The sequence below is a fragment of the Melanostigma gelatinosum genome (assembly GCF_949748355.1).
Source record: "Melanostigma gelatinosum genome assembly, chromosome: 18".
In the NCBI taxonomy this organism is placed as follows: domain Eukaryota; kingdom Metazoa; phylum Chordata; class Actinopteri; order Perciformes; family Zoarcidae; genus Melanostigma; species Melanostigma gelatinosum.
The window spans coordinates 20,420,609-20,444,710 of NC_136651.1; the positions used below are offsets into that span (position 1 = coordinate 20,420,609).

At 40.6% G+C, this 24,102-nt stretch overlaps 1 protein-coding gene across 1 annotated transcript in view; it reads right to left on the bottom strand.

Annotated features, from left to right (window-relative positions):
- LOC306792211 (LIM/homeobox protein LMX-1.2-like) overlaps positions 1–20,171 on the bottom strand; it is a gene marked incomplete at its 3' end in the record, with an annotated part of 54,151 nt that extends 33,980 nt beyond the window's left edge. The window contains exons 1-2 of the mRNA XM_079289259.1: positions 20,090–20,171; positions 18,678–18,864 (exon numbers count right to left, since the gene is read on the bottom strand). Of these exons, the coding sequence (XP_079145385.1) occupies positions 18,678–18,864; positions 20,090–20,156 (254 nt within the window). The 5' untranslated portion in view covers positions 20,157–20,171. The remainder of the gene's footprint in view (positions 1–18,677; positions 18,865–20,089) is intronic.
- Between the last annotated feature and the right edge of the window lie 3,931 nt (positions 20,172–24,102).

The window sequence follows — 24,102 nt, forward strand, 5'->3', positions numbered from 1 at the left end:
ACTTCCGACGTGGATTTACTTAGTGTTTAGGTTTACTTGGTTAGGTTTAGGAAATTATCATAGTTTGGGTTAAATAATAAGTATTGTTTACGTAACTGCCGTTAGAAAAGTTATGTCACCAGCAGTGACATTAATTTAACATCAGTATTCATAATTACACTTCATGTTTACTTCTCCTGATCTTCACCTCCTATAACAAGGTCCATAGGGGCATCTCAATAAATGAACATGTTATATTATATTATATAAGTGTTATTTACTGATTGTTTTCGTGTTGGAATACATGTTAAATATTTAACTGCCAAGTAATAATGCGTGTTTGATACTTACAGTTTTTTTGCATTAAATCATACTGGGATGTTTGCTGAAATTGATAGGATGGCCCAACCTAGAACATGTTCCACCAGCCGCCACTGGTCACCAGAGTAAACATAAATGACCCGAACAGCGGTGTCTTGGGTGTAAGTCCTGTGTTTTGTCTGTCCATCCTCCCCCACCACCCGCCCGGAGCGGACTTCTCGCTCTTCATCCTTTGTGAGTGCGAGATGGCTTTACATTTGAGGTAGTTGAAAGCCGGATAGTGCAGCATGAAGCAGCACAAGACTCACCAAAATGAAACGTGAGGGCCATCGGCCACAGCGAGAGGGTCTTAAATGGATTATTCTGAACCGCAAGACAATTTTTCGTTTGTTGTTCCGTTTACTGAGCGGGTTTCTGTGAGGTCCAATTGGACAGCAATCTAAATAGTTACTCTTAGATATCCTGACATTTGATTTTTTCTGATATTCTTCCTGTTAAGAGTTTACAGGCTATAATAATAACACAATGAGTAGATCATTTATGTTCAACAGTTTTTTTCTGTTAAACAATCCTATAATGTTTGGAGAACCGGCTTGCTTACACAGTACGTTTCTTGTGACGCAGGATGCTGCTGCATTCAATGACCTCATGTAGTTTAAGGCTGCCTTACTTTATATTGCATGTCATCTAGTCTTTACATCTTTCACCGGTCACGCTGTAGCACCATGCAGAGTGGGTTTCTTTAAGCTGTACAACTGTCGGGGGGATTAGAAATGTATATTTTTCTAATATGGTGTTCATCACTGGCAAAAAAAAGCAAAAAAACATTTCACCAATATTTCCATCCGAAGCGAACACTAACACCTCACACACGTATGTACACACACATACTGGATATAAATACCCACGGTCACAACACAAAGGTCCAAAAAGACACAATTCCCATGTTTCCAGAGAAGAAAGATAAACACAGCTTGCAACAGTGTTCAGTGAGCAGCAGTGACTTTCATGAGCAGATCACATAAAGACATGGTCGCCCTCGCTCTCAGCAGCATGGTCAGCCCTCCTGCTCCGAGCCTCATGAAGCGCGCTGCAGTTGAAGCAGCCACGCTGCTGTTAAAAGACAATACTCTCTTTTATTGTTTGTCATTTGGAGCTGAAACTCATGCTGTTGGGGTTTGAAGCTGTCAACTGCACAGAAAATGTGCTGAAGATATCCCTCGTGCTTTAGCCATGGTTCACTAAGATAGAACAAGCAAAGGCAAAGATGTTACAGGTAAAAATGATGTTCCCATACAACTAAACTGCATTCTCAGTTACGTTTCAAGGGAAATGTATTTTCTTCCGAATTACAATTGCATTTTTAAACATGTGATTAACGTTGTAAATTGAAACAAAACACAACAGAAAATGCTACAAAATGACTTGGTTAGCTTTAATGGGCTTACAATAAGTATGTTTGTTACATTATTTAAATTACAGATGTCAATTTAAATAATTCAACATTGACTTTTGGGTCCACATCAGACACAAACAGCTGTCTCCTGGGTGACAGTCCTGTGTTTGTTTGACCAAACGATCCTCCCCGAGCTCCTCGCTACGCAGCTTTCCATGACCTATGTTTAGAGACGTATTTGTGATAAGTTAAGAACAAATGTAATTTGTTTCATTGTATGGGAACATCGTTTTTAGGAGACCAGGATGGACAAAGTTATTATTACTCAAACTGGACTTCCTGGATTACATTTCATTTTCCAGCTTGGTCTCCCAAAAACATTACTCTGGCCATTATGTTCCTAACAAAACCAAGTTTGTTGTGATTAGGTTTTGTTCAATTTACAACGTTTATCACGTGTTTAAAACTGTTTCCCTCAGAAACATGGAGAATATATTTGAGTTGTATCTGAATGTAGTTTTGTACGGTTGACTTATCAAATGAAAACTCTGAACAGACATTTCTAATAAATACTTCAGACAATAAAAATGCATGTGTGAATGAAAGAATGAAGCTTTAAAAGAGCAGGACAGTCTCTTCTGAAACAATCGTGTGCATTCTTTCTCATGTAGGTGCAGTGTGGCCCAGCAGGCCTGCTCTGAAAATGTCACTGCTGGTATTTGAACTTACCAGATCAGATGACCTCTGTGAATGCTTAGACACTCTAACTGCATAATTGGATAATGGTTTCTAAATTTCAAAGGGCCTAATGATCCACTGCAGTAGACTCTGCGGTGAAACTGGGGAACTAGAGGAAGATAAAGGGAAACAAAACTCTTTAGCACTGTTCTGGGTCACATGTGTTTAGCCTACCACATCAGCTTTCACAAAGGTCAGTCCTGCTGAGGTTACATGGAGAGGTTGGCCTGCAGGTAAAGGCGTGAACACACACACACACAACATTGCCACAAAAATAGTGGACAAATGTGCTGCCTCACCATTTCCAGCCTCTGAGATGAGATCATTATATTGAGGCCCAGTAATGAAAGGGTGGGGGTGAATGTGTTGTGTGGAATGGCACCAGGACCGCTGGTTTTTGGCTCTTTGTTCAACAGCAGCTTCTTGTGAGGGGGAGGAGAACCCATGTTCAGATTAGAAAACCCTGTGTCGTGGCTCAGGCTCTTCTCATACACTGTAGCTATACTTCTGAAAAGTAATGCACTATGATTCCTTTATAAGCCACGTAAGCAATTCATATGCAATCTACGTAAGCATGAGTCAGAACAGGTGACGTCGTGTAAAGAACAAGTCCACTTAGAGGTGGATGGGTGAGTCTATAATCAACCCAAGCTTTGACTTATTTGACACTTTCATCGTTGTTTTAACCCAAATAATGACTTATTTAACGCGTAACTTCCGTACTTAAAAAATACCATATTTGTAATTATTTTAACCCAAACCACGATCTCTTCCAAAACCTAACGCCCAGAATTCACCAAGTATGTCAAATGTTTTTATTTCAAACTATTTTGTTGCCTAAACACAGCAAGGCCCTGTGCAGGCACACTGATTGCTCGTCAAGCGTAGGAAAAAGCATGATAAATATATAATATGACAAAAATAACTCCATTGTTTGAGGATACGTTCCATGGCTCTGAAGAACTTAGCCTGCATGGACACTACCTGACGGGCCATGTACTCACACAGCTGGCCTTAATCCAGCCAGAAATGTGAACAATGCAGCTAAGATCCACAGCACAACAGCTGTGATGAGGAGGCTGAGTCAGATGTGTTTTGTGTGTCCATCAGGCGACCATGTGTGTGTGGATGATTGTCACAGGCTCAAACATGGACCATCAATTGATGAAGTCAAATGAAACTGTGTCCCTTTAATCGAAGGGGTCGATGAGAAGATTCTCTGTGTCCAAAAAGTGATATGTAAAGTTGTGTGTGCAATAACATCAGCTTTAGAAATGTTGCAAATAGGACAGAATATTGCTGCGTGTCTTCATCTCTTGCTCTGTGGTAAACAAACTCGTATCTTCCTGTCTGCATTGTGTCAGCAGATTGACAATCACTGGTGAGCTCTGTGCTCCAGAGTGTCAAAAGTGATGCACCACTGAAAAAATGAATCCTTGCTTCCATTGTATATTTAATGATCTACTTAAAGCGGCACTTGGTAACTTTACATTTTGGTGGCACCAAATGGCAGGAAGTGGTGTCAGAAATGCTGTAAAGTGACATCAGATAACTGCGGCAACCTTTAGCCCCCAACATATACATTTTTGATGACATCATCACTACAAAATAAAAGTCTCCAATGTCTACACTGTTGAAACAAACATTTGCCATAATTGTTGCTCTGTCTCATAATCCATTGTTGATTGGGCAGCGATGCCATCCTTTAATATCTTTGAGCAAGTGGCAGGTTGAAAATCAGTGGGTTGGTCACCCTGGTGTGACAGACACTCACAGTACTGTCGAAAGAGAAAGAGACAGGCACAAACACAGAGAGAGAGAGAGAGAGAGAGAGAGACATAATGTATGCTGCAGTGAAAGACACCAACAAGATTACAGACGTCTGTTTGTCCTCAATATTAAAAAGAGGGGCATGATTTATGCAAATGGTCCGCAGCAGCGTAATTAGGCAAGGAATATCAATGAAGTGATTACTGTTACACTGGTGGTGGAGACGCTCTCCGACAACACACACGAGAACCAGAGGCAGAACACAAGAGAACGCAAAGAGAACAGAGAATCATAAAGAGGGAGTGAAGGAGTGTGTGATTGTATTGGTGTGTGTGTGTGTGTGCGCGTGTGTGTGTGAATGTCTCCTTTGAGAGCAGGAAGCTAATAATGTGGACAGCTTGGAGCAGGCAGGTTTTGGATGAGCCCTTGGGGTCTTGAGTCGTCTCAGCCTTCTAAATGCCAGCCAGATTCCCGGGAGAGGCCAGCAGCGCTGATATAACGATTAAACAGGGGGGAAATGGAAAGCAGAGGGAGGGGAGAGAGAGAGAGAGACCCAGCCAACCACAGACTGGCAAACATGAATCTGTCAGAGCAGAGAGCTGCTGTCCTCAGTCAGCTCGGTCTGGGCTCAGTCACACCAACAATGTCATCATCTTTCAGACAGAGAAAGAAGACATGAGCAGTCAGACAACCAGACAGGTAGGAAACAAACTTCCAGGTTAGTCAAATTTATCTGGACGAGACAAACAAAAGTGACCGGTACCCTAACTGCCAGTTCAGGGATCAAGCTCCCTCAACTCTGTGTGCACATTTTTCCAATGCATTTAGGTATTATTAACCACATTTCAGATACTTTTGGTGTGGATAATAGACTGTGTATATAGCAGTGGTGGGCTGTGCATTTTATACCTGAGCCTTCTGTGCTGTCCTACTACACTTGAACCATCTCCTAATAATCTCATTATGACGCACAAACTACGGTTATTTGTTTCTAGGGGCGTAACAATACACGTCTTTGTATTAAACCATTCGGTACGAGGCTTACGAACCGAACAATACGTTTGAATAATACTAGTGCATTTGGAAAATGCAGAAGCTTAAATTGTGGGAAATATAATGTTTTCGATGGACTGCGCTCACGTATGAGACAACGGGATGTGTGACCTTTTGAACCCAGAACGATAACAAAAAACAGCTGAGGCCCCGCACGTGTCTTCAGGGAGGCTAAGCTAAACTAGCTTAGCGGGGAAACAACAGCGGCACACAATCTACGAACTCTCCCAAGAGCGTTTAGCTGTTCCTACTGAAGCAATCGCCACACAATCCCCATTCCTCCAGACCATCATTCTTGCTTTGTTAAAGAAAACAACACCCCAAACAGAGAACCAAATGTCCGAACCTAACACCGCGATGATGAGATGCTTCGTCATTCACGGACAAGTCAGAATCAATGTAATTAACACAATGACAAGAACAAACTCACAAGAACCAGTCACAACATAAAATGTCAAGCATGAGAAATCAACCCAGCAACACTGCAGCGTTAGAGCACGAGCCATCCATATTATTCATAAAAACGACATGATAGACAAATGAACACAGTACTAAGGCTACTGTAGATGTAAAAACGCAAAAGCTTAAAGACAAAGTCCATCCTCCTTTCTTTGTTGACAAAGAGTTTAATCCCAACTCACAAATCCGTTTTTCCTGCTTCAGCCATTGAGTGTTAAAAAACAAAGCTAGGTAAAAATAAAAAATAATCTACACCAAGCAAAATGCTAAAAATGTCATAACTTCTCTTACATATGTTTCAACCTGAACTCTTACTAAACACTAAGATCTGCCAGCTAGCTTTCTGTTTGACAAAAGTCACGCTGGCCCGTTGACCAATCAGGCGCACTTTAATGCAGACGTACTTAGCAGGCTACCTGCGTAGCAGTGGCACGTCAAAGAATACGCCCAACATGTCAAACTAAAGCTCTGATTGGTTGAAGACTATAACAATCAACAATATCGTCCCCATTTACTTAAACTACAAAGGCTCTCTAGCGGGCATCGGGCCTCTCTCCTTACATAGAGACATAGGGGCTGAATCTGATTGGATAAGAGCTCTCCTTGAAACAAGCTGTGCTGGAAGCAGAGCAGCAGAGGAAGACAGGAGCTGTGCAATGACAAAATAAGCTAATGGGAAAAACAATTATAATACATGTAGTGAATTTGTGATAAATTATTAAATTATAAAATAGCTATAACTTTGTGATTCTGTTTAGGCCAGCAGAGAAGGCTTAGCTGGCCCTGACGGCCCACCACTGGTACATAGATAGACAACGTATCGTCATACAACGGTTCGTATGATGTCCTGTGTTTTCTTCAAAGTAAACTTCCGTCTTCAGACAAGAAAACATCTTAGTTAGGTTTAGGAAAAGATCATCACTTGGGTTAAATAACCACGGATGTGCTGTCACTAATTACGAAAGTTGAGTGACCAAAGCTTCTTCTTTCACACAGGGAACAAATGGCGGTCTCCTGGCAGAATGATCTCTGTTTGTTGGACCCATCCTTCTCCCTTCCCTCCCGCTCGGTGTGTGCTTCAGCGGCCTTTTTACATCCTCCTTCATGATTACGTGGATAACATACAAAATAAATTTGGGAGAATCTACATATTACTGCCCAATATTTTTTGTAGGTATTGCTACGAATGCTGGATGAGACCAGCCTGAGATGGACGAAGCGTTTCCACTTACTCCCACTGTACAGAAATGAACTCGAAATATCCCGGATACGAGGTCCGCCATCCTACGCATTTTGGAGCCAGAGTCTGCGAGCACGGCCACAGCTTGTTAGCATGAGAGCCATTGTGCTCCATGTCAGTAAATGTATTTAATCACTCTTAAAAATGAAGTCCCTCCTGATTGAACTAAAGTTATCCTGAGTTTATATTTAATTGGTGGAAATATTCCTCAAAATCAGCCAGTGTTTGACGAGGAGGAAGTGGGCCGTAAAGGTTAAAACAACAGACTATATTTGTGAAACTAAAGAAATAAACCAATCAGTAGCCTGGCCAAGTCTTAGAAAAAGACATGACATAGTGGGACATATAAAACACACTGATGTCTGTCTGTCACATATGAACTATTGTTGTGAGGGACAGCGAGGATTTGGTTCTTTGGTCACTGGTAATAAAAATAATGAATTCAACAAACTCCTCATAAGTGCCGTCTCTATGAATCCAAGTGTAATGGCCCACATGACAAAATAGCCTGTGCCCCCCCCCCCCCCCCCCCCCACACTCTCTGATCTGCAGGCCCATTATGAATCGACTCAGACGTGGATGAAGTGCAGAAGTGGTGTCAGGGTGGAAAAGTGAATGTTCACAGATAAAAACCGTGAGTGGTAAAAATGTGGCATGTCTGCTAGAAAGTAAAAACCCACAGCCGGCCACTATTTATTGGCTATTGACTTTCACTCGGGCCGAACACAAAAGCCGGGGGAGTTCACACAATCGTAAAAACAGCGGCATGATGTCAGATTGTTCCTGTGGTGGAAATTTCCCCTTATTATACCATGTCACAAACATATCATTGGTGAACTAAGAAATATTCATCAATCCAAAATAAAAGCATCCCAATTCACTCTTAAAACAATGGACTTACAAATGTTCATATTAAATAATGAATAACATCAAACCATGACATTTCAAACATCTCTTTCCACAAATAATGTCCCAGTTTCTCTGTATAATCACAGACCTCACTTTCAGCAGCTTTCATGCAGACTATCTTCTTGATACAAAGTAATATGAATAAAAGCTGCTCACAATGTGGTCTGTGGATTATACAGAGTAACTGTGTCTGGGTGGCACTTTTTAAATGTAATTGTTCAATGCTTAGAGAAGTAAAGCATAAAACTCTGTTAAATGAATCCAGTTATACCAAAACACTCCCTCGTCCTCAACCTAACCAAGTAGTTTTGACCCCTACACTTAAAGTTGTTTTGTAAATTTTTACTTTCACAATGTGGTAGGTTCAGGTTGGCCCGTCTGACGGCCTTTCCTATGACCAAAAATGCTCTAAGTGGATTTGAGTTCCCTCTGGTCAACAGGTGTGCAGTGTAAATGTCTCGGGCTTTTATTGTGAAAGTTAAGGACAGAAGGGCTGGATCAAGGCTGCCTTGATCGCGGTTGAAGAGAGTACCGGTAATAAAGATTGACGTCTTGGTTCAGACCACTGAGCCTCCTTGTTGTTGTGCACTATAGTGTAAATATTTGATGCCTTTATTCTCGGCACGAAAACTCAAATAAAAAACGACCTCACTCTGTAAGTCTAGGAAGTGGTCATGCCCATCCGCTCAGAGAAGAGAGCAGGAGTTTTGTTTTGAAACAAAATTTTTAACTGAGCCATGTTGGTTTTTAAAAAGCTGACTTTTCAAAATGAAACGGATTACCATCCGCCACCTCACCCTTCGTTGTCGCCTCCCTACATTGATGTGAACAGTAAAACATGAGTTTTGATGGAGGGTCACTTTAAAAAGACATGTACAGTTTTCTGTGTTGCCATATAAACCCCCACAATGTCCCAGTGTAGATATTATCACTGACCAACAAGCCATCTCACTCTAAATCTCAGAGTAGCTTGAACTAAAAAAAGAAATGAAAGTCATTCGCACCTCTTTTTACTTAGCACTGTATGTGGACCAGGGATTAGTTCAAACGGCTACGCTGTATGATTGATGGGGTGCATAAATGTTCAGATGCAGATTCATCATTATCATCCTCTCAGAGTGGCTGCATTCAACAGAGACTGCCTGTGGCCCCTTAATGATTTGTGGCTCTCTCAAATTTTAGAGTCCGTCCCAGTGTGGTAGAGGAATGCCAAGCTGTTCTGAGGTCAGCAGGAAGAAACACAGATCACTTCCTAAATGACTAACACCTAAGATTGTGTGATAAAACAACAGGACTGTAAGGGACAGTGTTATCAAATGTATCTGAAATGTAGCAATGAACTGTGCTCTGTGCACTGTCCAACTATACCTTCATAGTGACAAAAAGTTAAAGACTGATTATGACTTTCAAATTGTTTTCAGATTTTTCATTTGGGTTATAGTCTTCTGAGTTTACAAATACATTTTTAATGTTCTAACTTTGAAATGTATTTATTTCCTTTGTGGTTTCCTCTTATTTCCCTTTTCCTTTAATCCCACGCGGTGTCAATGGTCAACATGTGAGATACAAGTGTGGGACACAGTAAAGTTCACATCACTTCGTCATGTTGACTTTTCATTTTATCACAGAAAAACAGAGTGAGCTAAAGGCTTGCAATAAATGCCAACAATTTAGACTACACACTTTCTCCAATACATCTCCAATTTATATTATAATAAATATTATACATATTCTCACTTGTACTTCCTGCTGTTCTATTTCCACCTCGATCATTAACATTTACACAACTTTTATTTAGACTCACTTAAAATGTATTTTTTCAAGGTGTGGTTCAAGTGAAAAGCATGTTTATCATTTTATTAATTTAGGAATTACAAGAGTTATGAGGAGGTATATATATATACACAGACAATTAAGCCGACAAAATCATTTCTAACAACTTCCAGTGCAGACCTATCCACATCCAGTAACACATCTAAATACACATATGTTTGTGCAGCCAAGTTGGCAGGAAAAACGATCTGCATTGTAAGTTTCTACAATCAACGGGTACGTTGAATGTGGACGTTTTTTGCATTCGGCCAGAGCAACTCACCAAATGCGCCATTCGTGCCACCGGTCTCGCCGGGGACCATTTGTGTTCATTCGCGCGAATCGCACTGGACGCGCCTGAGAGGGGGCGTGGCTTATCGCCCTGAAACCTGCCATCAACCATGGAAAAAATAACCTATATTTCTGCTTAGTACGTGTTGTGGAAGTCCCAGATATCACGGGAAACTAAACGCCACCTTGTCTGGGTTCATAACATCATCCGGAGGAGCTCCGTGGATTTTATCGAGCTGTATTCACTGAGTCTAGTAAGCCACACGTCGGCTGTTTACTACAGCTGTATGAACACAAAATAAACTGATTTGGCTGTGATTTAACGGCAATAAACCGACGAAAAGGGACTCTGAAATATCTACGTAATGATGCAGATTCGTAAAAAGTCTGAATTCATGTTTTGTAAGTTCTCTCCGCAAGATGACAAGCAAATCACTTTTAAAATACTTGTTTTCTCAATGGAGCTCCGGTCGATTGGTGCTAGGCTAAGCTAACATTGTAGCAGCTCCATCAACACTCAACGTAACGTCATATAGGCGTAAATACGGCAGCTTCTTTTTCATTGTTTGTACCATATGGTTTACACACACACATGTATACACATAGTTTGGTCCGGTCTCTATTGACATGAGGTATCGTAGCGCTCTGGGTGAACACAGACGGCTACAGGATTTGCCAAACTCGCCAAACGCGCCGCGCCATCGCACATTCGCGTCACTCCAGTCTCATCGCGTCTTTGCATAGACTTTGTATGTAATCTACTCGCGCGAATAATTCGTGGCGCGTTTGATGTGAACACAGCATAAGTGTTCGTGGACTGGTCAAACAAACACAGGACTTTCACACAGGAGGACGATGTTTCTGTCCCGTCTGAAACCAAACGTTGACGTTGACTTTACGCTCGTTATGTAGCATTATGTAAGAAGTCAGTTAAGGGTGGTTGTTGTTTATTCATGTAGTTACGTTGTTAGTAATTCTTTCTGGCAACTGGGTTGTTTTTGTGACAGATACAGATCATAGCATTGAGTTACACCCTCTGCATCCTTACACTCATCTTAACAACCAAGAAATATGTATTATCTTGGCAGCAGGACTTTTTCATTGGTCCAAATCTATATATCATGTTTTACTTTACTCATGTATCCCTTATTTCAATAGAAATTAGTATGATTTTGTGTTTTCCTCAGACAGTAGCCGTATACTGACTCTGTGAGCTGAAAACTCCCTCCACTGCCCCCTAAAAGCCACGACCACAGACTGTGCCAAACACAGGCAACTCATGTTGCCTCTGTTTGAAGTCAAGGTGGGGTCAGAGGACCGGTGGCATAAATCATTGTATTTAGCTGATGTTGGAGACTGTGGGAGGAGGGCAACCTGCGGCTGCCGGGGCAGGAGTCTGGAGAGGTGATGAAACCCAATCTGCAAAGTTTTCACGGGGGCTTGCTTTTGTAGCGCTGAGCTCGGCCGTTGATCAGCTGTGGTATCCAAACAGAACAGCACTTTAAGGAGCTCCCGCTGGTTCCTGTGTTGTTGCTTTGGGTTGACGTTGTACATGCCCCCCCCCTCTTCTTTTCTTTGCCCCCTGCTCCCGGGGGGACGGGAGTGTATTTAGACTCCTGGACAGCCCGCTGTGCCTGGGTCCAGGATTTACTCCTGGATCCTCACCTGAAGGGGTCTCTGCTTTGATTAATGCTGAACACACCAGGTCCTCTGGTTTCTAATAAAATAAACCTGCTCCGTTTTACAATGACACATCCCACATACGTCCCTGTTTAAAAATGAATAATGGAGGGCTCACACACAAGGCAGGGAGCAAAACAAATGTACAAAGACGAAACCTACAAAGTCAAAGAGAGGAGGAGAGGAATCAGGACAGTTTGAGTAGAAGATGAGTTAGCCTAGCTTTTAGCGCCTGTGTTAGCATCTTTTAACATAACAGACTTCCAACACTGTTTGTAAATCCATCTGAATCATCAGCCCACTAAAATAATATGAGCTGCAGTACCCAAACATTTTCTTTCAATATTTAATTTGCATGAACCCATGAGACACATGCAGCCACACACAAACGCACTATATTGTTAACGAATGAAAAAGTATGTACAAGAGACACAACGACAGCATGCCTGAGAGGCTACTTTGATGTGAATAGGATATATATAATAATAAGAGTAGGTATATGGGACTGTGTCTAGATTTAGGTCAACCACAAGTTGCAAAAACATGCAAAAACTCCCCAACGACCAATCCTAACCATTCGAGGTCAATGCCTAACCTAAACCATCTCGCGAAAGTTTCGCAACTCCTGGGTTACCTTTTAGCCATGACCAGCATATGGCTGTTAACACCAGGGATTCAAAACGCTCAGAAACTCCCTGTCACTTGATTGCATAGGACTGAAAGACAACCACGAAACATTATGTCTGATGTAGGACAATTAACATGTCTGATGTAGGACAATTAACATGTCTGATGTAGGACAATTAACATGTCTGATGTAGGACATTTAACATGTCTGATGTAGGACAATTAACATGTCTGATGTAGGACAATTAACATGTCTGATGTAGGACATTTAACATGTCTGATGTAGGACATTTAACATGTCTGATGTAGGACAATTAACATGTCTGATGTAGGACAATTAACATGTCTGATGTAGGACATTTAACATGTCTGATGTAGGACATTTAACATGTCTGATGTAGGACAATTAACATGACTGATGTAGGACAATTAACATGTCTGATGTAGGACAATTAACATGTCTGATGTAGGACATTTAACATGTCTGATGTAGGACATTTAACATGTCTGATGTAGGACAATTAACATGTCTGATGTAGGACATTTAACATGTCTGATGTAGGACAATTAACATGTCTGATGTAGGACAATTAACATGTCTGATGTAGGACATTTAACATGTCTGATGTAGGACATTTAACATGTCTGATGTAGGACAATTAACATGTCTGATGTAGGACATTTAACATGTCTGATGTAGGACAATTAACATGACTGATGTAGGACATTTAACATGTCTGATGTAGGACAATTAACATGTCTGATGTAGGACAATTAACATGTCTGATGTAGGACAATTAACATGTCTGATGTAGGACATTTAACATGTCTGATGTAGAACATACAACATGTCTGATGTAGAACATATAACATGTCTGATGTAGGACATTTAACATGTCTGATGTAGGACATTTAACATGTCTGATGTAGGACAGTTAACATGTCTGATGTAGAAGATATAACATGTCTGATGTAGGACAATTAACATGTCTGATGTAGGACATTTAACATGTCTGATGTAGGACAATTAACATGACTGATGTAGGACATTTAACATGTCTGATGTAGGACAATTAACATGGCTGATGTAGGACAATTAACATGTCTGATGTAGGACAATTAACATGTCTGATGTAGGACATTTAACATGTCTGATGTAGAACATACAACATGTCTGATGTAGAACATATAACATGTCTGATGTAGGACATTTAACATGTCTGATGTAGGACATTTAACATGTCTGATGTAGGACAGTTAACATGTCTGATGTAGAAGATATAACATGTCTGATGTAGGACAGTTAACATGTCTGATGTAGAAGATATAACATGTCTGATGCAGGACATTTAACATGTCCGATGTAGGACATATAACATGTCTGATGTAGGACAGTTAACATGTCTGATGTAACACATATAACATGTCTGATGTAGGACAGTTAACATGTCTGATGTAGGACACATAACATGTCTGATGTAGGACATTTAACATGTCCAATGTAGGACAGTTAACATGTCTGATGTAGAACATATAACATGTCCGATGTAGGACATATAACATGTCTGATGTAGGACAGTTAACATGTCTGATGTAGGACAGTTAACATGTCTGATGTAGGACATATAACATGTATGATGTAGGACAGTTAACATGTCTGATGTGGGACATGATCGGGACAGTTTACATTAAAGTTAAAGTCGCTGATTTGTGCATTACGTGTGCATACCCAATATCTTTTTCCACGTTACAGACTATGAATAAAGTGCTTTATTTATTTAGGATCAGCTCATTCCTTTCATCTGCAGACCTAGAAAAGGTCATTCAGGCTTTTATGACCGCCAGACTTGATTATTGCAACGCACTTTTAAGTAACATAACTTTACCATTAAAAGACTGCAGTTGATACAAAACGCTGCATTCTTGTCTTAAAGATGCATTCTCTCTAATGTCCTCTGGTTGTATAGAAGTCTATGAAAAAATGACTACTTCTCTATTGATTTATTACCCCAGTAAACATTGTAAACATGAGTTTATGGTCTCAATCTCTAGTTTCAAGTCTTCTTCAATACAGCATGATGTTCATTTCGTAAATTATGGTCCATTTAGAGTCAAACAGACCATAAAGCAGAGTATGCTTTAGGGCGGGGCTAACTGTGATTGACAGGTCGTTGACGCTGCCAGAGCCATATAAGGCGTCTCTATGTCACTCCTCCGCATTCTAAATATGGTAACTTCCATTCACTGGTTGCCAAATGAAACATGGTGATAGCCGTAATCTAAGATGGCAACGGGCGAACCAATGGGTGACGTCACGATGACTACGTCCACTTCTTATATACAGTCTATGCTTTTAAACACGTACTAAGAGCAGCAACCACATCACACCCATCCTTGCTGCATTTTTACTGGTTACCTGTGAGTTTTAGAATTGATTTGAGGATTTATAAAGCCTTGAATGGTTAGGGCTCCTACCTATATCTGTGATATGCTAACTCCCCGAGAGCCTGATGGCTGCACGAGATCCTCTAGCAGGGTCCTGCTAACGGTTCCAAAATCTCCACATCTTGACATCAAAGGTGATTGGGCTGCATGTGACATCTGAATGTCTGGTTGCATCACGTTTCCCGATCTAGGAAGTCAGATTTTGAATAAACCTGCTTTATAGTGAGTAAATGTAACTGTGTTTATAAGTGGTTTGAGACTACTGACAATATGATTTTTACTTTCCAGGTTGTAAAAACATGACCATAACCCTACAAGCTACAGAGCAGTAGAGTTAACCTCCTCTAAGGCTGAGTCTGTGAGGACTGAAGAGCCGTGATTCTATACTTCTTTTATTGCCGTTACATCAATATTTTTTCTCCCTGAATGGCGAAGGAAGATGAGGGGAGAAATTTAATACACAGTATGAAACAGCGAGGCGGTAGCCCGAGAGAAATCTTCCCTAACTCTGACCCTGATCCTGAGCTGTACTTGATTAAAAAACAACATTTAATAAGACGATGCCCCAGTAGTCAACAAAGACTGTAGCACTCACAGGAAGCAAGCAGAAATGAACAGGTAGAGTAACGCTGTGTTTTTTACCATCTATATTAACAGTATGTAGACAATTAATAAATGGTTTACAGCGGCCATTCCCAAAGACTGGGTCGGGACCCAAAGTGGATCGCACAAGATTTTTTTTGGGGTCGCCAAATCAATTTCTTCCATCGTCTTTTATTGCAAATGTATATCTGCAGTACACTTTTGGGCCACACGAGGGAGCCTGAATGTTTGTATTGTTCCACAAGTTGTAACACTGAATGTAATATGAGGGGACAGCATATATTCTGTTTGTTAGACTGATGAGAGGAAACTAAAAGAATGAGACAGCCTGTTAACTCATCCTAAATGCATTTATTCTGTCTCATTTACAAAGTATTGAACATGTGTAATTGTTTTTAATCACATGCATGAAACAAATTTGTGATGAATCGAACATAAATCTCTTCTAAATGGCTGGTTTAACCATTTAAGATAGTACAAATAAAAATTTAAAAAACGTTTCTTTACGCACAGATTTGCTCGTCTCATGATTTATAGATGAGGCCTGTTGTGAATTGTGTAATTTTTTTATTTTATTATTTTTTTACTCATTTATGAAGTGGTACCATTTCCTCTAAGAAATAATAATGATGTGGAATTCATTATAAATTATGCTTTTTAAGTGTCAAATTTCTAATAGCACTCTGATGATTTTGAATATTTCTAATATTAACCTACAATATTTCTGTCATTCACAATTATGTTCATATGGCTTCATTAGATCGATTAAAATGATTTCCTGTCACATATTTTTCTCATATCATATAGGATTCCAGTGAGTGTTTAAACTGCACAACGTTAATGCTTTTATTGCTTCTCCACATCAATGAAAGAGATTTGTTGGCCATTTGGCCGTCAGTGTTGTAACGCATGACGATCAAAACACAGCCGCATCAGGATCGATAAATAATGAAACATATATTTATTTTTGTTTCAAACACATTATGGAGTATTTTTGTCACTCATGGAATTATGTAAATTTGCAAGTAGGTGAAATAAATACATTTGACTTTATGTCCACATGTTGAAGGGTTTTAGCAGTTTGTTGGGTTTCTCCTTCATAATGAACTGTATTTGCTTATTTACTTGCATTAAATAAAATATCCAACACACTACGGCTGTCACTTAGAGTTCATCTCTGCATTTTTGAATGCCAGTAAAGAAAAGCTGACCCTCAGAGAAGTGACATTTTTAACAATTAAAGCATTAAGTTGAATCACACCCAGACCTTTGACAAATGGAGACTTTATGTTGTTTGAAACGTTTTTACTGAAACTGATCAGACAACCACGATTCATTTGTGTTAATCTTTTTGTACTATTATTATTGCTTGGTATATTGGGGTTTAGTTAACGATGTCTCACGATAAAAAAAATATTTTGGTAAGATCTACATTTCAAAAGATAAACATTTCAAATATATTCATCTAAGCTTTAATTTTTGTACATTTGTTTGACTCATCTGATTGGATTTCATTTAGATTTTATTGTGCCAAAACATAGCATTTTATCAAAAATGTATATCATTCTTGAATATTAATTTTTTTACTTCTAATAATCTTTAAAATTTTAGCCGACCTTTTGTCTCATATCACATTGAATATTTGGCTTTGGCTTTATTCCGATTTTTTAATTGTCTCACTCTTGTTCTAGCACTTTTTGATTTTAAGTCTTGTTCTGGTTCCAGGGTTTAATATTAAACCTGGAACACCTTTTATTTAAATATTCCTCATCTGCATTTTTTTCCAGTTGGTGTTACAAAAACAAACTAACTGAAACATCGACAAATAAGGGGAAAAGGTTAAAGGTCAATCTGTGTTGTGAAATTCAGTGTTTGCGCTGACGATTGAGGGAATGGGACGATGCTGTATGGGAGATGCGTGCTGCCCATTGTGGCCAGCGGACCTCCGGCATGCAGCGGTGACGCATGGCAGCGAATGTTTAGAGCTCCAGCACTATACGGGACAAAAGGCCTTCAAAGAAAAGCAGACAGGCTCACAGAGACACCCAGCAGAGAGATGATGTGACAGTCAGACGGCCCGCTGTCAGCGCGCTGCACAGGCTGTCTGGAAAAAAAACTCAAGAGGCAAGACCACCCAGCTGCACCAACACTGTTCACCACATCCAATAGGCCTACACCACTCTCATGTTGCTCACAACTTATCACTCTTCTTCTATGCCTTTTTCATTATATTTCTAAAAATAGGACTTTAAAGCACAGATACACATATTATACAGCAAGCTGGAGCTGGAGCTGGTGCTCGGATGTTTCTATAGCTGTTGTGGATTGTTAGGTTGTTACGTTGAGCTGTACAGTTTACCGTGTGTGTTGTAAGGTTCATTAAAGCCTATGGAGGCCCATACTGTAATAACACAACACCTGCATGCAGGCGCTGCACTCAAAGCTCCAAACAGCCTTTTAACTTCTGTCAGAATCAGAATCAGAATCAGAAACCGTTTATTGCCATTGTATGTTGAACATACAAGGAATTTGACATGACGGTCCAACCTCATCCTGCTTACTGTACAACATTATTATTAGTTATGTCATAATTAAAGCAATCAATGCATATTTGAAAGCCCCCATTCATTCCCAATGAATGTAATTATCCGACACATTAAGATCAATGACTTTTCATGTTTCATAAAGTCGTCCAGAAGTGACACAATCCGTGTGTGCTTCTCCGGTTATTATTAACGCAACCTTTTTTGCTCAACTACGTGATTATTAGTTTTTCAGTAGCCAATTTTCTTGTGCTTTCACAAATAAAAATGCATTTGCTTTTTAATATCTGGCATTAAAATGTAGATATTATAATTCAAAAGAACAGGTAGTCAGTGGATATGAAAATATATTATTATGCCCAAAGAGAAACGGCCACGGCTGCCTTTGTTTTCCTTGAGTCATTAGACGGATCTGAGAACAGACCAATTTGCATAAAGAACAAAATAGTCCCACAATAAATTATGCCAACTTCGTCAATTCACGGAGTGCGATTTTTTAAAAGCTGAATTAGCTTTTATTGTTCAGCTGTTTGAATGTTGTGGAGAGAAAAAAGTAAAATAGTTTCGCGGTAAAGGTGAAGAGAAACACAGCTCAACTTGAAACACAACGTAGGCCTACGCGCTTCTGAATAGGCCTGACCAGCCTTTAGTACGCGGCTCAAACGCCTAAACACGGCGATATTTGTTTTAAAGAGAATACAAGCTACGCTACTTGAAATGTCCTTCCCCGATCGACCCCAAACACACATTCCACCCCGGAGGCCCCATCGAGCCCGAGCGCGTGGTGTGCGGAGGACAGATAGCGTCTTACTGCTGGTAGTCGGTCTTGCAGTAGAGTCTCGTGTCTCTGAAGTAGCAGGTGGCGGTGAGCGGCCGCTGGCACGCGGCGCACTGCAGGCACTCCTCGTGCCAGGACGCGTCGTTGACCCGCATCAGGAAGCGGTCGGAGATGACCCGCGTGCAGCCCTCGCACACGGCCCGCTGAAGAGAGTCCCCGCCTGACGGAGAGGAAGGGGGAGACAAATGAAACGCTGCGATGTGGTTCGTATCAAAAAAACACAGAGAATGAGAAAGGTCGTGTAGCGTCGCAGTCATTCGGCGCGCAGAGCGAATTCATTGAAAGGGTTTTCCTTTCGTGTTCGCTCGTTTAATTGCACTGTTTTGGTCTTATGAATAAGTCAATAAAAAGGACCAGTAATGTGACATAAACCCAGTCCGCTCTATGTGTTCTCACAGTTAGCTTTCCTCCTCGTTTGTTCTCGCTCTCCATTATAATACAGCGAATAGCAGATATTACACTACATTCATCATATAGCCTACCTGCTGCGGGAATTAGCAATAGACTAAGAAGCAATTACATCGGTTATATTTTCATATAGCCGAGCCGAGGCATGAGCATTGATTTAGGCTACACAACTCCTCCGATGCTGTGGTATAGATCAACAATATATATAATGCGTCGGGCAGTTTGGAGATTCGAAACATCTGGGTGAGACACAAATATGCATTCTTGATTCAATACATAGGCCTACCCCCTCTTAAAAAATCATCACCTCCTATAAAACATAACAGGGAAAATAGGTAATTGCACAACGAAATGCAGATTGCAGTCCCAACACAACAACAACACACAAAAAAAGTATATCATGAGAGAGAATATAGAGCAGTCATTTCTGACAAGCTGCACAGAAGAATTGAAGAACTGAAGACGTGGTACAACATCGAACTTTATTTTATTTCAATGTAACCTTCGTACATTCCGTATCCAGGAGAATCCTGTAGAGATGTAATGTCTTGAGCTGGCTGATCTGATAACGACTTCCTGACATGATGGATGTTATCCGACTGATGACGTTACAGCAGATCTCCATTCAGCTCTCTCCTCACTATAGGCTAATCATATCAATAATAATTGTATTTATATATATATATATATATATATATATATATATATATATATATATTGTTATATATATTGTTATATATATATATTGTTATATATATGTATACATATATAAACATACACGCACATATTTATACTTAGGCCTATATATTAATAATAATAATAATAATAATAATAATATATATTAATATTATTATTATAAGCCAAAGCTTAGAGCTGAGTGGAGATCTGCTGCTACGGCATCAAAGAAAGAAAAGAAAGGAAAAGAGAAAGCGACGCCGCACTCTTCCAGCAGAGAGAGAAGAGGACTGTGGACTCACCGATCATACCATCCAGAGAGCCCGCATCGGTCCGCAGACGGTCTTCTATCTTAATGTCCTTCAGCATCCTCAAACAGCAGAGCGGTGACCGCCGGCCCACACGCGCCTCTCCGCACGCTCCGGACTTGTTGCAACTTCCACAAACCGTGAGATCCCGGTCTGCGTGAGAAATCCCCCACAAAGCCTCGAGCAGTGGCAAAAACTACAACAACGAAGCAATAGTGAGTTTGTAAAATCCGCGAAGTTAAAAAACAACAACAAGCCAAGCGAGATGTCAGTCTCCGGGGAATACGAGGACAGAACCAGCAGCTGGTGTAAATCCAGAGGTGTGAACCGAAGAGGGTCCGGCGATCCTAACCTTGATGAGCCGCTCTTTCAAAGAGGGTTGCGGCGGAGATAGAAGCCCTCCCCCTGGCCTCCGCCGAGCGCCGTCTCCGCTGCGCTGCAGCGGTATTGGTGCCCGGGGGTCCGGATGGATCCGCCTCCACGAGTAGCTGCACAGTGAGTCCATGCAGGCCTACCGAATGCTGCTCTGTCAAATCATATCAAATATCCACATACAAGCTCAACATGACGGAATGGCAGGACAAATGAAAGTAGCATGATTCTAACATGTTCCAGTCGGTGATGACACTGAGGTCACATCTGCTGTCAGTTTTCTGGGCATTTGGGGTTTTCGTTGTATTTTACAGGCTGGTTATGATATTTTAGACTCAATTTCACTACAGCAATGAAAAGTAAGGGGTTCATTATTTCTGTGCTGTCTGTCAGCATTTAGACCAGCAGCATCTTCAATATTATGAATATCAAGTCGTGACCCCATCACATGGAACATATATCTGCCCACTCCTCGTGGACCACATATATATAACGGGTGCATGCACATACCCTGTCTTCAGACTGAAGGCCTGAAGAGGGGAGAGGGTCCTGACCCCCTGCTTATAATTCATGTTACGATATTCCGTTTACTGAAAGTATAATTTCACATTTAACAGAATTCCTAAATGTGAAAATTTAATTCCAAATAATGACAAATAATTTGGAGACTTTTTTAAGTGTCTATAATCAGAATTGTTGTCGGGGGGGGGGGGGGGGGGGGATCTGTATCTGTATTGCGAACATATTTTACTGCTGAAATATTCAGGTTTATTTCATGGCTGCACCATGGTATCATATAAAAATATTTACGTGTTTTTGCACATTCCCTCCCGATACATGGACTTGTTACTGCTGCTGTCTAATCCATAATTGTATTCATTTTTATGTATCTTTTATTTATATTTGGGTTTTAACGGCAGGCCTTTGTCAATATCAATTCACCGATCACGACATGCAGAGAACCCGCAGACGATCTGCTGTTTTATTGGAACCAAGATTACATCTGCACGTGCAGCCTGATGTAGAATTTGCATAATGACGCGCGCCCTTAAAAGGCAAATCCCCCCCCCCCCCCCCTGTCGGCTTTCACAATACGCTACGGATAAATATTCACGTTTCTTTTATGGAATATTACCCACAGATAGCATCACGTGATTCTAAACGGGTATGATATGATACGCAGACGATGTATCCGGCGGTTTCAAATAAAGCACTGCAGATTGATCAGCCCTCCGCCGCAGGCCTGAGATCAGCTGTGTGAAAAGCAATATAAAGTCATCAGCTGTCTGCTCTTTGGCTCGAGCTGCATTCAGCAGTTTGCTCGCAGATAGAAATCGTCGTGATATATGAGCGGCGGGAGGAGGCTTTTATTAACGGGAAATTAAATATAAGGAAGGATGCGCGCGGGTCGGGTTCAATTAAGAGGGGGGAGGGGCTAATCAGAAGTGCCACATTCTACAGACCCGTCCTCCAGTCCATATTGTAAAATACAGAGGTTGCTGGGTACATTGATGGGTTGACGGCCTCTCCAACACACATTACGCAGAAAAAAAGAAAAGTTGTTTCAGTTCAGAAAACAACGAGACATGCAGCAGATATGCAATGCTTCAACGATGCTTTGAACGATGGTCAATAGATTTCAAAAGAGAAATAACGTGTATATTTCTAAAGATAAACCTTGAAAACACTCATTTAGAATGTCAGTAGTAAAAATAAAAAAGGTGATGATCCACGCGTTTAATCTGGGGTTGTCCTTATATGTTATTTTAATGGGAGGCAATCTTAAAAATGAATTTTAAAAAAGTTGAATTTCATACAAATGCAACAACCGAACACATCTGCATTGAGAGAACAGGAACAGGAAGAACCATATGAGTGCATTCCTTATAACAATATAAATAACAATACAAGAACACTCAACTCGTCCTGATGTCAGTCACTCACAATCAGTCACATGTGACAACCAACCCTGAAGACAATGTGACAAACATCCCACACTGGCATTTTTTTGCAAGCGATTAAGCAACAACCATGTTTTAGCCTGGTGGTAACGTCCAGCTCTGAAGAGTGAAGCTAATGCGGAAGTGTCTTAAACCTGCATTCTCTCTAATCACCATCAGGGGGCGACTCCTTGGGTTTTCTATGAGAAAATGACTCTACTTCTCACTTCATTTATTGCCGCTGTAAACATTGTGAACATGAGTTTATGGTCTCAATCTCTACCCATTTGGAGTAAAACATACCATAAAGCTGGGTATGCTTTAGGGATGCGAGTTGTCTGTTGTCGACTAGGCACTTTACCCCTTTTGCAGTGGGTTTTTTTCAGTTCACGAAAATGTATTGTAACATATTAAAAATGTCTTATTCAGCATTAACTTACTTAGCTCCAAACTCTCTGGATTTTCCAGGTTCCACAAAGCAATAGGTTACTTCACGGTGACTACGTCCACTTTTAAAGTCTTGGGTTGAAGCCTTGATCAGAAAAGTATGAAAATCCAAACCAATGCTCTCCCTTCATACTTTTTAATGGTAATAATTGTTTTATTATATACCAGAAGCACAGAAGGGCTTGATATTTACATTTGACGTGAAAAACATTGAATGTTCTTTCACCATTATCAAGTGTCTTACTCATGAAATGAGCCTGAGGTTGACCTCTGACTTCAGTTCTGAAAATGTCAGTACCAACATATATCCAACAGCAGCCTATAGGTAGCGACATCTAAAGGATGTGACAGCCAACTCTGATCTCCCCTACATCATATCTTGTATATCTACAAGCCTATGGGAAGAAATACTCAAGTTTATCTCGGATAAAGGCAATCAACACCTGTATCCTTTTGGTTATGTGCAAGTGACACACACTAAATATTTGGATTGTGTGCCCTAAACACACTTTTCAAAGTTAAGATATATAGATGTAAAATGTGACATGAAAAGGCCAGGGGCCTGACTCTTACCCACTCAAATGTGACGAGAGAAAAAACGTCCAACATCCTAATATCGTTTTATCTCTGGTTTGATCTCCACCAGCACTCCCTCACCATCGGTTAGAGGTTTTCCTTACTAACCACTTTGTACCTGTCCAGGGTGTACCCTGCTCTCGCCTAATGTCAGCTGAGCTTCAGCCCCCCCCAGCTACCCTGAACAGGATAAGCCATTAAAGATAATGGATGGATTTAATTTCATCTTTATCTGCTGTCCACAGCTAATTTTTTACCCCAGGGCCTATATTGCTAAAGCGGGTTAATCAGACCACGGTGCCATGCATGAAGTCTAATCAACAAACTCCCTAACAGCTCATTCTGCTAATTTGCCAGGAGCTGTGTTATAACACAGATGCAAAGAAAAGAAGAGGTTTGATGTTCTTAACCATCAGATGCCACTCACTGCCTGTAAATACAATGCAACACATGTTAAAAGAGGATATGAGTGTCAGAGCAGTGAAGACTGTTTGATGACATGTGCCCCCCACATTGACTTCCATCATTTCTATGATTTTAACAAGCAGCATTTGTCAAAGAGAGCTGTAAAACAGTTTCTCTGGGAAATCAGCAGCAGCTGACATCCTTGTAAACAGGTTTTTATAATGTCTGCGTATATAAAGTCCTGTGTGATGTATCTGAGCAGTTGGA